At 34.1% G+C, this 14,313-nt stretch overlaps 2 protein-coding genes across 2 annotated transcripts; both read right to left on the reverse strand.

Moving 5' to 3' along the window:
* Nucleotides 1-209: 209 nt before the first annotated feature.
* On the reverse strand, nt 210-5,191 carry LOC130656294 (uncharacterized). The gene is made up of 6 exons (XM_057459126.1): nt 5,050-5,191; nt 4,012-4,133; nt 2,955-3,064; nt 1,992-2,066; nt 1,193-1,427; nt 210-657 (listed from the first exon to the last, which is right to left on the reverse strand). The coding sequence occupies exons 1-6, from the start codon at nt 5,056-5,058 to the stop codon at nt 519-521; spliced, it is 690 nt and encodes a 229-aa protein (XP_057315109.1). The 5' UTR covers nt 5,059-5,191; the 3' UTR covers nt 210-518.
* LOC130656291 (transcription factor Ouib-like) lies at nt 5,189-10,722 on the reverse strand. The gene is made up of 4 exons (XM_057459124.1): nt 10,443-10,722; nt 7,051-7,176; nt 6,588-6,726; nt 5,189-6,212 (listed from the first exon to the last, which is right to left on the reverse strand). The coding sequence occupies exons 1-4, from the start codon at nt 10,647-10,649 to the stop codon at nt 5,314-5,316; spliced, it is 1,371 nt and encodes a 456-aa protein (XP_057315107.1). The 5' UTR covers nt 10,650-10,722; the 3' UTR covers nt 5,189-5,313.
* Between the last annotated feature and the right edge of the window lie 3,591 nt (nt 10,723-14,313).

The raw sequence follows: 14,313 nt of genomic DNA on the forward strand, positions 1-14,313 counted from the left end.
CTTTTCTCGACTCTCTTTTTTTTGCTAAGCTTAATGAAACCGTAAATATTAACTTTTATAGGGTCTGGTAAGACAAGGGAGGGGGGGGGGATAGAAGTAGACGATGACGTAATTTTGCGACGGGGTCAACCAAATGATTACGACTGTACACCCTGGGGTACACACTTTTATATAAAGCCTACTAACTGCAGAAAGAAATTTAAGAAACGATGACTTTATAACATATTCACTAAACTCGCGATAAAAGAATAACAACGACGATCAAATGCGCTGCGAGTTTGTTATCTCTTTCTTCCTCTTTCTTCAACCTTCCATGTATAGCATATATAGTTTGCGGACTTTGGAAGCGGGTACTTCGTTGTTCATACGTATACCTGCACTGATTTCTGTTTGTTAGTTTTGCTCATTTCTCTTACTTGGCTTTGCTGATTCTTTCAAGAAGGTATGGTCCGAGACATGCACAAAAATCGAGGCTTTACGTCATGAAAGACTTTCATCTTTTACAGGCTAGTGTTAATTTATTGCGTGTATTCATCAATCCAATACCATATATGTTTCTTAACAAATTCGTCAGGACGTTCGATAAGCAGTTGTGCATGATTGTTTATATCGTCTATTTGTGGGGAGGTATAAACACGGATAGTAGTCGGTGATTTGCTAAAAATATAAACACAATAAATATAACCTTGGAGACGCTATAACCTTCTTAACGAGTGGGCTTCAAAGACTTTATGATCCGAGAACTACTGTACAAAATATGCTGACAAATAATTTGGGTACATACAGCGCAAGTTGGAACAAGTAAAAAACAACCAAAGTTGGTATTTTTTGAACGCCTTAAAACTGAATATATCGTTTCCCTCACTTACTAACATAAAAAACTGATCAAAGAACCTGAGTAAAAAATAGGAGTACACAGAGAGCGGTATTCAGAATACCTTTATAGCGCTTTTTTTCGCGGTTGTTTACTTTAGCGATTTGCAAGGATTTTGACCAAATTTGCAAAATATTCTTAAAAATTTATTACACGCGAAGAAAGAAAAAAAAAAGCGTCATATCAAAGCAAAAGATCAGTACGTGTGTATTTTATAAATGTTTTAATGAGAAAAAGAATTTCTTTCGGAAATAATTTTTCTCCGTCAATCACGAAAAGCAATATTTTCCGACTCATCAAGGTAGCAACAGGTTTTACCTTGCACAACAGCCTGCACATGGTGACGTCACTGCAACTTTTACCCACAATCCTTTGTGTTGTGTAACAAACGATAACTTGGATATTTTATTTGAAGCACACCTCTCATATGTTGCATAATACTTCATAAGCTTGTCTTGATGAAATTCAACCATGCCGGAGCAAAGTGGACAATATTCGCGAAAGGATAAATTCGTAAATAATTTTGACGTCATCGATAATGAAGGAGGCGAAGCTGTAGAAAATAAAACAGAAATCGATTGAATTTTAATCCAAGGTGTTTGCTTTAGACAAATTTTACCAAAACAATAAATTTATGTATGGCGACATATTTAAAAAACAAATTTCTTTCACTCATGTGAATTTTAGTCAATAGAATACTATGATGGAACCGATACATACTATGCAAGAACAGACACAATGAAAAAATACACCGCTAAAGACTACAGACATTTCACTCCTGAGCACTTCCAGAACTAAAAACACAATTTTATTTGAAGTACAAGAAAATATTCATTGGCGATTTCAACAGAGTCCGCCAAGTCAGAACAAACACACTGTTTTTGTCTAATGATACGGACAGTTCGGACGGTTTGGCATCCTAAGTTGAAAATCTATGCTTTCAAAAAATGATGTTTAACAATCAGTTTCCAATAGCATCTTAAGATGAAAACATTGACAACGATACACGGGCTAATGTCACTTCACACATTGTTTCTCGAGCAGAAATATTTCGCAAATAAATCCAAAAAAGTCGTGCTCTGTTCCATGAAAATATAAAGAATAAAAACAATGTTACCGTCATCACGCGACTGTTCGAAATTGTTAATTTTCATATAAATTCTTCTCAACGTGTTGTTTTGATTTGTTTCATCTAAAAAAATATTATAGCAATTATAATATTTCCACATTTGCTTCAAATCGCTTTATTGGCTTTTGTAGGTGAACTTGTAACATTAGAGCTTACCTTGCAACAAATTGCTTTCATATAAAAGACCTTGAAAAGTTGTCTATGGATTTTGTTATTGTTCGAAAACATTTCTCACACGGTTCTCACAATTTTCGATTTAGAAGTTTTGATGATTATGTAATTAACTCGTAACAACATGTATATTTGATATAAATGAGGTGCTGTATTCATCAAGGTCACATACCGTGATAGATACAGCAGACAATGATGTAAATGTATTCACCTATCTAGTTTGATATTTTAATCATATTTACATGATTAATAGTTATAATGATTATCACTCACACCAGCAATTGTTTTCCACTTCAAGAAAATTTTCCGCGAAACGGAACAAGAACAGAAAATTTTCTGCTGTTAATTTCCATTTCATATTCAATACAGAAAGTAAACACACTGCGCGATACTAACAAAATAAAATAATCTGATTGGCTAACTAATTTTCTATCTGTTGTTTCCGCACAGAATGCTAAATAAAGTTGAACTAGATTGTACCCTCTCCAGAACAGAACGAAAAGGAAAAATTTTCCACTCACGTGATGCAGACATTCGAAGTACGCACGCTCAGAAGTATTTCTGTTTCTGTCCGTTTCGTTCCGCGGAAAATTTTCTTGAGGTCGAATACAGCCTTAACCTATGGTGTCCTAATTTCACATAATTAACTAACTTTCAAGATTTTCCCAAAAAATAAAATGTTTCGCCAACTTTTCGAACTCTTTCATATGAGCTTAACTTGCTTTTTCGCAAGAGGTAACAGTTAATATGAAAAATACTAAAAAAACTTTTTTACCATACCTTTCCCAAAGAGGTAAAGAACATCTTTCTGTATCGTGTTTTCCCTATTCGATAAATATTTTTGACATCTCGTTTCAACATCCTTTTTCAGTGTCGCCAGAATACGTTCCCTAAATCAACTATCTAAGAATTAAATTTTTTTATAAGAAAACACACATTCTCACTAAAGATTTTGAAAAGGAACACTAAACTAAGCATTTTTTAGGAACACCACGTTGAGGTTAACCTTGATTGTCCCGTTTAAAGAATTGATTTATATTTATATTTTTAAGATTATTGTTTAAATTCCTATCGAGGATTTTTATACTTTCACGATATCCCTGAAGTCACAAAAAGAATTTTGTCTATGTGTCCGCGAAAGCCGCGTCCCTTAACGGAAACACGAAATTTTTAAAATGCGCACCAATACCAAATGCCATATATTTTTTTTCTATAAATATAACTTATATTTTTAGTAACAATCCTGAACTTGAAATCTGAACGTCGGTTTGCAATAAAATTTGGTAGTTATAAAATGGTCTGACAAAATTTCATTACAAATTAAAATGCATATCTCAACTTAGGTCGTGAGCAAATATGTAAGGACGAGGAACGAGTAAATGAGTGTCATCTCTCATATTGTTTCGAGTTCGCACGAGTTAAATACATTACCAGTACTCAATCAGTTGTTAAGTTAGTTTTTTATTGTTGCCACCTCTTCCAAATAAAAATAAAAATACACCAAGGGTGTCTTATGACTAAAACTTTGGGAATGATTTTTCTTGCAGAACGTTTTTTAAATAATCTTACTTTGGGAGGAGGGGCATGTGTCATTAAGATTTCTTACAATTCTAACCATGACAGAGTATTGCAAGCATAAAAGTTAGTAACCAGACAAGCTCTTGGAAAAGTGAGACACCTGGTTATAGTGGACACTTTTCCAAGGAACCGCAGGTGACCGCTATAGACAGGTTTGACTGAAACTCAAATTTTTTGCATTCCGGTCGGTACATGGTACCATTCTGATGTAATTCACCTTAAAATTGGCACCTGATCACAAACAAACAATAACTTATACCTAGCCACCTCTTCATTTTGTGGTAATTGATCATAATATAAAGTTGGTTGATCATCTTCAACGTCATTTAAATGGATGTCCAACTTTTCTTTTTGACATGATAAATATTGTTCAACATTTCTCTATATAAAATAGCATGGGTTAATTTAAAACATGGGATACCCAGATTGGGGTAGCGTTAGGGGTAGTGGTTGAGTTAGCTAATTTTAATATTCGAAGCGTAAATTTTGTAAATATTCATTACAGATTCAATTTTACTCTCAGCACGCTTAAAATTCTGAATTGCGCACTCATTTCTTTAAAACCCATTTTCACTTTCACCTTTTTCAATGCATAATACTGCCTTATTTAAATTATGCATATAATTTACAGACCAGATGTCTGAGCCACTGAACTGTTTCTTGCGAAACCAAGCCGCTGTGTGAAGTTGATCACTTTGTACGAAGATGGGTAATGCTGTACAGTGACATTCCTATAGGATGGTTGCCACATGTATGATACAACCAATTTTTCATAGCTATAAAGATTTAACTGTACATAGTGTGGCGTAGTAAGATTTTATACATCTATAACTTCGTAATCATGTTGCTTCATCATTGTAAAGACAACTTTATAAAAGAAACTTTGACATAAGAATCTTTCCAGGGAAAAGCCTCCTTTCCAGCTTATTTACATTTTAAGAATTATGGCTAGCCTTGTTTCCATGTTATTTTGTTATTGACAAGTTATTTATATTGAAATCTTATAGGACCAGTACCAGTATATGGAGGTCAACGACAAAGGTTAGCAAATAATAATCTAGTCAGTACAACAATACTCCAATGCAAACATAACCCCAAACACTACCCCATGTTTTTAAGTAACCGAAATAACAATAAAAAAATAACATTAATGTTTGCATTTTTCTAAAAATACCATTCTAAAAAGGGCCTTTTACATATTGGATAGTTTTACAGCATACATAAAAGATTTACTATTCCATCCATCTCAAAAAAGCTTAAACGATAAAACTTTTTAACAAATATAATACTTACGTACCGTATCCATGACTTTATGTCATTTTCTCAAGTTCCTGACAGTTTATCAATTTGCTACATATACTTGATCTACGACTAAAAGATAAGTACTAAACAATTTATATTAACACAAGCAGAATTTTTAGTTAGAAAACAAAGAATTAAGAAAACCTATATATTTTTCTATGATAATATTTACATATTCTCTTTGTTTTATAAATTAAAAAGGAAGTACAACTTGAAGTGTTCCACTTAAATGTTCTTGCGATAAAATTATACTAATAAACTACTCTTTTAAAATACCGTTCACTGTGACAGTATCAGATTTACTTGTTGTTGCTGACTCGCTTGTAAATTCAACACTATTCTGAGGGAAAGTAATGTGTTGACTGTCTGGCACTGAGGTCACCAGTTGCTGTGTAGTTATAGGTACATTTAGTGGGGTTTGTAGAGATAATACTTGGCTAACGATTGGAATAGCCACAAAATTTGATTCGTCCTCACATTTGTTTCCATTTTCACTTTTATTTAAATCTTCCTCTGTTGTATCTTCTTCAGACTGACCGCCTGAGGGATCATGGGTAACTTGAATGTACTGCACCTGAACAGTGCTGGTACCAGCATATTGCTGAAGTTGTTGAACGTTGGCAGCATCTTGCAACGCCTGCATGTTCTCTTGAGAGCCTTTCGAACTGTTCTGTAACAACTCCACATCTGGTTTTGCTTGCTCTATATCATTTCTTGATTTAAAATCTGTTAAATGCTTAGTTAAATGGCGATTAAGTGAGTCTTTTGTTTTAAAATTCATGCCACATACCTCGCAGGGAAAATTTATATTTGAATGTTTTGAAATCACATGTTTCTTGAGACCTGATGGGTCAGTGTAACCCTTTCCACAATAATTACAAATATATCGCCTATCCCCTGTATGTATTCTGACATGTCTGCTCAAATTCTCTTTTCTATCGAACCGTTTACCACAGGAGTCACAGGCAAATGGTTTTGCTCCAGGGTGATTGTCGCTATAATGGCGGCGTACAGCTGCAACCATATCAAACTCTTCACCGCAAAGATGACAGACAATGACATCACGTTTTCTTTGTATATGTTTTCTTTTAATCTCTGTATTTTGATGCCAGTCAAAGTCTTTGTTTTCCCCCATTTCATCGTCAACACCTTCATCTCCTATGATATGAAAAAACATTGCTGACAAATACACTTGGTAAAGACTCTTTTTACTTCATTGTAAACTAAACTCAGCAAACTCTTGCATAAGACAAATTTATAAAGAGTTGTACCAGTTGATAAACAAATGCAGTTGGGATTCACCTAAAATACCATAGTGGTTGCCACATGAGGGTTTGGCACCCAAATTAAAAAAAAATGTAAAAAAGATAAAATACCTAACATACAAAGATAAAAAATAAAGAAGCTCAAAATGTTGGAAAATACATTTTTCCTAAAGAATGGTTAAATTACATTATTTTTCTTTCTTTACAAATTTAAATGTGTACCTGAAAAAACAGGTGATAAAGTAAAAACAAAAACAAATTATCTAACCAAGCATCAATTCAGTTTCAATGTTGACACTGCAATTATTGGTATTGTTTGTAGCATTATCACTCATAACTATTACAGTTAAATCTTTTGTGTCCTTTCCTGATACTTTAACTTTCCCATCAGCATTTCTCTTCCGCAACTGAAAATAAAAGTTGGAAAATGACAATTGCTCTGTAGTTGCAGAATGTAAGAAATGTCTTTAAAAATTCCATGACAGTTCACAATACATGTTTTTTGTTCTTTAGACCTAAATTAAAGGAACACAGTAATTTTATGTCACAAAAATGCGTTTTTTGACATGCTACTATCCCATATTGAAGTATAGTTATTCCTACTTCCCTGTTAAAATATGGAAAAAATTGCAAAAAGAAAATTGTTTTCAGAGGTTTTAGAAAGACTTATGGTACATAATCATCTTCCCACCCAATCTGGGGTGGGCGATATTTCTACAAAGAATGCTTACATTTCTTTTTTCTCTGTTTTCTGGTTGTTGCTTCCAAAATTGTTCGATTAAATCATTGCAGTCAAACAAGTGATCTTCGTACACCCAACTATCCTTCCACTGTACCTTATAACATCGTCTTCCATTCTAATGTAAAAATAACAAATATTGAGAATGCCAACATATTTTCTATGGGAATTGATTTTAGAATCAATAGACTTGCATAACTAACTTATTGGCAAATACGTAATTCTACAGATAACTACAGAGATTTCTTGTTTATATTCTATTTACAAGGATGTATATACGTCCGTCAGAAATTATTCACTTTTTTAAAAGCTAACATGTCAGATTTTTTTGCCAATCTTCTGAAACTGTCAGCTAGTTTGGTAGCATAGGGAAAATAATTTGCAAATTAAATCCTCTAGATTTTGGACAATGTACTTTCACATACTTTACAAACCGTCATAGATCTCATATCTAAGGCCATAGAGACTACAAATGAATGGTGACTACAAATTCAGTTTGATTATACAGGCAAAAAAGCGCTATATAATATTAAAGCAACAGCGGATAAAGCGCATAGTGAACAACATTGATAAGAAAGAGCGTACAAGGCTGGTTTGTTTAAAGAACATCAAACGATCAGTTTTTTGTATAAAAAATTTACACCTAATCACACTCTTCAAAAACAAATTCGGATTCAAATAGTTTGATGAATTCCATAAATCTATTCAACAAATTGGGTTTGGGTATTTCCCAATTATTTTTGAACACAAATCATGAGTTGCTTGCTTGACAAGCTGCTCCACTAAATGTGTGGCAAACAATTTTTTTATCTTGACAACACAGTTTTTTACATAATATTTACATCACCATTACCATCTTTGGTATTTAAGTTATACAAAAAGCTGTACCAACATCAACCATATTTTTATTTATTTTTTTGAGATATTTTAGTAGTTTTTAAAAAAATCTTCTTACTTAACATTTGCGTTAAATTTCCATAAAACTCAACAATTGCATTGTTTCGAATACCAGGACATTCAATCAAATAAGTACAATAATCAATAAAAACAAATAAATCAATGTTTAAGTATGGGGCGACAGTTAGCTTTTTTCAATGTGAGATCCACTGGAATTATTTTGTAAATAAAATGGTGGCAATACTTGGTGACTTGTCTCAGATGGAGGTAGTGGCTTCTTGAAACATTGGCATGTATCTTTTTCTGATGTTTAAAAAACAGACGTGACATTAGGAAAACTTGTTGACGCAAATTGCCAAAGGGGATCTGTGGCCAGGAGCACACATGGTAATAAAAATTTTTTCTTAAAAATATTCTCCAGCCTGTCTAGTTTCATAATAATATAGGTTTGTTTGGTATTTAATGAATGATTACAAAGATATAACAATAGATTAAAATGTCATATTCCCACTGCACAAACATTTTTTGTATCTGTTCTGTAAAGGGCACAAGTTTTGGTGCCAATAAAAATGGTAATATGGTACACCATGGGCGTAAGGCTCAGGATATCGTGTCATAGCCGGCCATTATTGTCAGTGAAAAGAGTAAGTTACCAAGAAAGGTGAAATTACAGAATTACGACATTCACAGAATTTGGGTACCCCTTGTTTTCAATTAGCTAACCCACTTACTATTGACCATGCTGTTGGAGTATATAATACAGCTAACTAGCTATATATACTATTGTTTATTAAGAAATTATTATGTTGCACTCAGCAGCGTTTGCCAGGAATCTTAATTTTGTAAGATGCCAACTTAACTTACTGGTAAGCTGATACAACCCAATCTGGTGTCAAATTTTGATCAAACTGTAGACACATTATACACCTCTGCTGCACAGTGTAAATTTATTAACAGCCCTAATTCTGAGCATGCATGATGCTAAAGTGGTCTTCAAACAACAACAAGAATTCAGAATTTAGAAGCATAAGAATCTGATAACTTTTATTGCACATTTTTACTTTGTCTCAAAGGTGCGTAATCACCCTGTTTTTTGAGGTGCCTATTTTATTGTAAAAATTGAAAGATATAGATGAGAAAATAAATATACTTAAAATTTTATTGAAAACTGACAACCAAAACATGTTCAAATGTTTTAAAGAAATAACAAACTCACCCCAATTTCTCTTTGCCAACAGAACCGCAATTTCATTGCATGAATCATGCAATAATAAATGCACAGCATAATCGATCACATGGTTGCTGGATTCATGCCATTACAGAAAAATAATAAATGAAGGAAAGCATCTGTTGCTGCGTTCCATCGTAATGCTTTTATAAATGTGTATCCGACCATGATAAATCAGATAAATCAAACAAAGTTTTTGTGTTATTCTTTAATATTTAAACGTTTTAATTTACTGAAATCAGACTTCTTTGCAAAATCGACCTCTTTTTGTTGTTGTTAGCTAGTTGTCTTACTTTTTAATTATTTTTCTTTGTTCAAGCAGTTAGTTGTCTCCTTATGGACACAGTATCAGATCTAGACAATTAAAATATCTAAGAATTTCCCCTTTAATGCTCTAAATTTAATTATCTCCATAGTGCTTCAACTATCTTCAACTATCACAATAAGCATTCTCCCCCGTTAGGTTTTTTTGCTTATAATATGCAATAATCCCAGTCATGCTAATAAAAAAAGAAAGAGCATGATAAGCACTAATTATCATCATTAATAACCACAAGACAATGCTGTGATTACTTCTTTCTTTCTTTTTTTTTTGTCTGGTCTCCAAAAACAATGGCAAATAGAATAAAGAGAAAATTAAACTAAGTGGAGAAAGTGACACAGATTTTTTTACCAGCCTCCACTTATTTAAACAGAACCAAAAGGAAAAACGCAGCGAAGGAAATATATAATAATATATAATAAATCTTCGTAGACGGAGCCTACCAAAATGGCGATTTTATTGAACTCTATCTCAGCGCTCATTTAAAATTAAGGCTGTTTGTTTACCTACGGTCTTACACAAACATTTTGCGATAAGGCCCGATTATTAGACGGGAAAAAGAGATCATTAAATATAGTGGTTAAAAAAAAAAAATTCAAGATATTAAAGTACTATTATTTCTATTTTTTAGTAAGTTTTATATATATCCTCAAGTTTTTAGGAAAGTCGTAACTCTGTTTGAACTTTGAAATAAACAAAAATATGTTAATTTTTTCTAGCTACAGGGGTGATTTACACAGGCCTTGAAACGGCTCTTTAAATTGCCATTGAATAAATGTCAAACTTAAAAATCTGTACACCCACAAACGTCAAATTGACGTTTCTCAGTGCAATTTGAGTCTGGACGCTGTCCCTAAAGCATGGATGCTAAAATGCGAATCAACAGTTCACACACACACAGTTTTCACCTATTTCCTTTTTGTAAAAAATGCCCTACCTCGCCAAAACTCGCAGCAACTATGTCCATAACATCCATAAATGCCAGTGCAGCCCTAGGCCTTGCCTGAGGTATTTCAGCATCGCCTGAATTTTGAAAATCGATGCTGCCATCTATCAGGGATAGGGAAGGGAACTCTGCCTGATCTGTACCATTATTCTCCATTTCAGCCTCCAATCCCGCCATTTTTAATTTCAGAGACACCATTTGTTGTGTTTTTTGTTATAAAAACATGGAGGCTGGCCCCTTGCCTGATGGAACCAGCGTCCTTGGCGTATCGTACCTTTTATGCGCGATGTGCGTACCACATTTTGGCGCATAGACGCTGTCCATTTTTTTTAATCAAGACTCTTTGTTTTCAATTCCTATTTGATTTTGTCAACCAATCTTGCGATATGAGTCACTTTTCATCCATATATCAGCTAAATACGCCCTAACTCGTGACCGTTGGGTCCCAATACGAAGAATAGTGCCTTTAAAATTTTCTAGGCGCAGAAGAGATATCAAAAGGAAGACAACAAACTAATTACAAACGCCCTTGCCACTTAAAACAGCTATTACCAATACTGTCGTTTGGTAATAGCTGTTGTTGATAGGGACAATTAGAGAGCATGATGTTTGTAATCTTCCTTGAGGTTTGATTAGCCTCTCTGCGCAAGCTGAGCTCTCGTTAGCAATAATACTGACCAGTAGAACAGCATCAAAGAAAAAATGAAAAGTTCAAAGAGCTTCCCTTGGCTTATTATAATATGAGCTTTTAAGAGGTCGTCAGCAAAAAGAAATAACGGTTTCAGACTTCCCATTGATTGACTCTGGTAGGAGTGTCGTTCAACCTCGATCCCAGGACCTGTTGTCTTTATTAATAAACGCAGCACCGATGAGAGACAAAAGCCCTGGTTGAGTTTTTTTAATGAATACATTTCTGCACATCGACATTACATCGCTATTCGTCAGAAAATTAAAAGTAAAAAGTATATAAGTTAAAAACAGGTTAAAAATAGAATAATTCAAGCATTAACAAGTAAACATGATAAGAAGGAACAAAATAAAGGCTGGGAGGATAAAAGTAGGATAAATCTACACCAAATGGCTAAAGCATGTCCCAATAAGTATTCCTTCACTTTAATTACAAACTTAAAAAATTAAAAATTGTTTCCTCTCGTATATTCTTCGGCAGGCTGTTGAATGTCGAAGATGAAACTTGTTTGAACGAATTTTCGCAGACATCTTCTTCCAAGATAACTCCATTGTTTATTCTTCTCGATCAAGATGATTATCGTTCCACATTGAGATAGCTAGGCAGGAATTTATCGTAGATTCCCTTATGCGTAAGTTTCAATAATGATAGCTTGATTCGTTGCTGCACTGGTAGCCAACCCAAGTCTTTGACGTCAGCTGTGTTGCACCATTTATTCAAGACGAAAGATACAGCACAGTTTAGAACTTTTTGAGGCCTGTTTACTTGGTAATTTGCTACATTTGTCAACAGAGCATTACGAGAGTCTAATTTGCTTAGTACTACTACTACTACTTCCTTAGTACTGAAGATTTTGCAAGTTGAGTGTCGTTTTGAAAGTTTTCCGACTGCTTAATGTTTTCCACACTCATCAACAGACACATCACCTCTCCATAAAAGGAGAGTTACTTGTACTGTTCCCGTTCGAAAAATCTGTTTCCTGCTGTTCCTCGCATTTCTCTTACGTGTTTTAAGTGGGGATTAACGCTTGCCTGGTTTTAATGTTCTAGTTCGTTTCTCAATGATAAATCATGATCTCCAAATATAGGAATGGTATTGTCAGCAGCAGATGGAGTTTCAGTCTCATCAGCAGTCATGGATGACAAGATAATTGGAAATACAGTTTTTTGGAGAAACATTAACCCTATTCGGTCCGGGGTTTTTCGAACATACTATGACCGGGGGGGCGGGGGCGGATTCCGCCCCCCTCTCAATAACTTTTCATAGGATTGTTCAAATTGAATCAAACTTTGCACACTTATAGTACGTCATAAAAAGAACAAAATGGCGGCAATAAATTTTTGCTTGCGTCAACACATTTTCTGTGACGTCATCGGAAGCTTGAAAATTGTTAAAAATGCCACTATCTGCTTAAAATATAATTACTTTTGTTCTAGAGCGAATTTTTACATTCTGTTTGAAATTTCTGAAAGCTAAATAAAATTTTTTTCCGGTTTTTACATGGATCGAATAAAAAATTGCAAAAAATTGCCCGAAAATCCGTTTTTTTCCGATTTTGGGGTAAAATCTGACAAATTCGGGAAACCGGATTAGTCACGTGTCATAATTATTCAAAATGATTCTTCTTGATGAAACAAAGTTGTGTTGCAAGTTTCAAGTTCTAAGGATAATCCTAACAGGAGTTATTATATTTTCCCCATTATAAGGATTTCATAGAGATTTTAGGGGTAGTTTCGAGTAATGGCCAATATCAAAGCCTCTGAAAGGTATTGGACCTAAACATTTAGCATGCAGGTGTCCAATAGATAAATGTTGAAACTCAGTAAGTATCATAGCCATATAAGAAAGCAATCAGGAGTTATTAAAAAAAACCGTCAGGGGGGGGGCGGAATCCGCCCCCCCCGGACCGAATAGAGTTAAGATTTTTTTCTGCGAATTCAGACGCACGGTTTGAATGCTTGCTTAGATTTAATCTGGGGTATCTCTGATAATTACCACATCGTAGGAGATACGATACGAAATCAGATTGCATGTTTTGCTTTGGAGCCGAAATTTTTAGACATTGGCATCCAATCTTTTTGAGCCAACTTTAGGTTTTATCCCTTAATTTTATCAGTTGTTTAAATATAAAAATACATATATTTACAGTAGTTATTAAAAGTACAGTAGTTATACAGTAGTTACAGTAGTTAGTAATTTTTATCATTATTATTAGAAATAGAGCTACTTTGCGCATAGCTAACACACATAGTCTGGTAGCAAACGGATTTTGAACCGCACACAAACACACTAGACTATGTGTAGCAATATATTAGCGACGCATGTATATAGCTTATCTGGATGTCAGATATTTGTAAAAGTTATCATGGCACTAGTCGATAAAGCCCGTGGAGAAATCCACTGAGGCAGGATAAAAATGAGAAAGCAGCTTCATTTGTATGATGTCAGCAACTTATCTGCAAAAAAAATTTAGAACCTTGTTTTTCACATTGCTTCTACTGTGCAGACCTTGAAGCGCTCATCAAGAAAATGTATATGATCATGTGCTTTTGATGAACGGTTAATGAGATATAAGGAATTAAAAAATTCGCTGACGTCAGCGAAGTCTCCACAAGGTACAAAAACTTTTTTTTAGAAATTTGTGTACCTGTTGCCTTCATCATATAGATCTTGAAACGCTGATCAAGAAAATGTATAGGATATCATGTACTTTTGATAAACGGTTGCAGAGATGTTAGGGTTTGAAGGTTTTTGATGACGTCATCAACCCGTCCAATTCCGAAAAGGATTTGACCCAGAGTTGGGAAAATTACCCAAATTGGTCCTAGGTGGTACCTAGTTACCCAAGCGGTGAAAAATCATTGACGTCACCACCTCGTTTCCAAGTTATTTGCCTTCAAATTTTTAAGTGCACTTTTTAATCGCTCCATTGATTTAATTTTATGACGTCGCGCCGTAACGTCATAAAATTTAACATTTAAGACATAATTTTTTCGGCGACTTCAAAGAAAATTTCAGCAATTTCAAAAGAAAATGAACACATCCACTATGACCGTCACACACACTTCGTATTATTATACAGCAATGAGTCCTCGGACCTCTAAATATATATGCATATAGAAGCAAAGCTAAAAAGTGAAGAAGTGTTTTTACTACAAAGAGAAGAGGTGAATC

The sequence above is a fragment of the Hydractinia symbiolongicarpus genome, chromosome 9 (assembly GCF_029227915.1).
Source record: "Hydractinia symbiolongicarpus strain clone_291-10 chromosome 9, HSymV2.1, whole genome shotgun sequence".
Taxonomy (NCBI): domain Eukaryota; kingdom Metazoa; phylum Cnidaria; class Hydrozoa; order Anthoathecata; family Hydractiniidae; genus Hydractinia; species Hydractinia symbiolongicarpus.

What these genes read in the sequence shown, in the direction of transcription:
- LOC130656294 (XM_057459126.1), bottom strand. An exon ending in TCTTTACCTCTTTGGGAAAG is followed by an intron (nt 2,067 to 2,954) that starts GTATGGTAAAAA and finishes ATATTTTTTTAG; the next exon opens with ATGAAACAAATCAAAACAAC. An exon ending in TGTGCAGGCTGTTGTGCAAG is followed by an intron (nt 658 to 1,192) that starts GTAAAACCTGTT and finishes TTATATTTTTAG; the next exon opens with CAAATCACCGACTACTATCC.
- LOC130656291 (XM_057459124.1), bottom strand. Translation starts at nt 10,649, where the DNA reads ATGGTGTCTCTGAAATTAAAAATGGCGGGATTGGAGGCTGAAATGGAG. An exon ending in TTGCTGCGAGTTTTGGCGAG is followed by an intron (nt 7,177 to 10,442) that starts GTAGGGCATTTT and finishes TTTTTACATTAG; the next exon opens with AATGGAAGACGATGTTATAA. An exon ending in AAAACAGAGAAAAAAGAAAT is followed by an intron (nt 6,727 to 7,050) that starts GTAAGCATTCTT and finishes TTTTATTTTCAG; the next exon opens with TTGCGGAAGAGAAATGCTGA.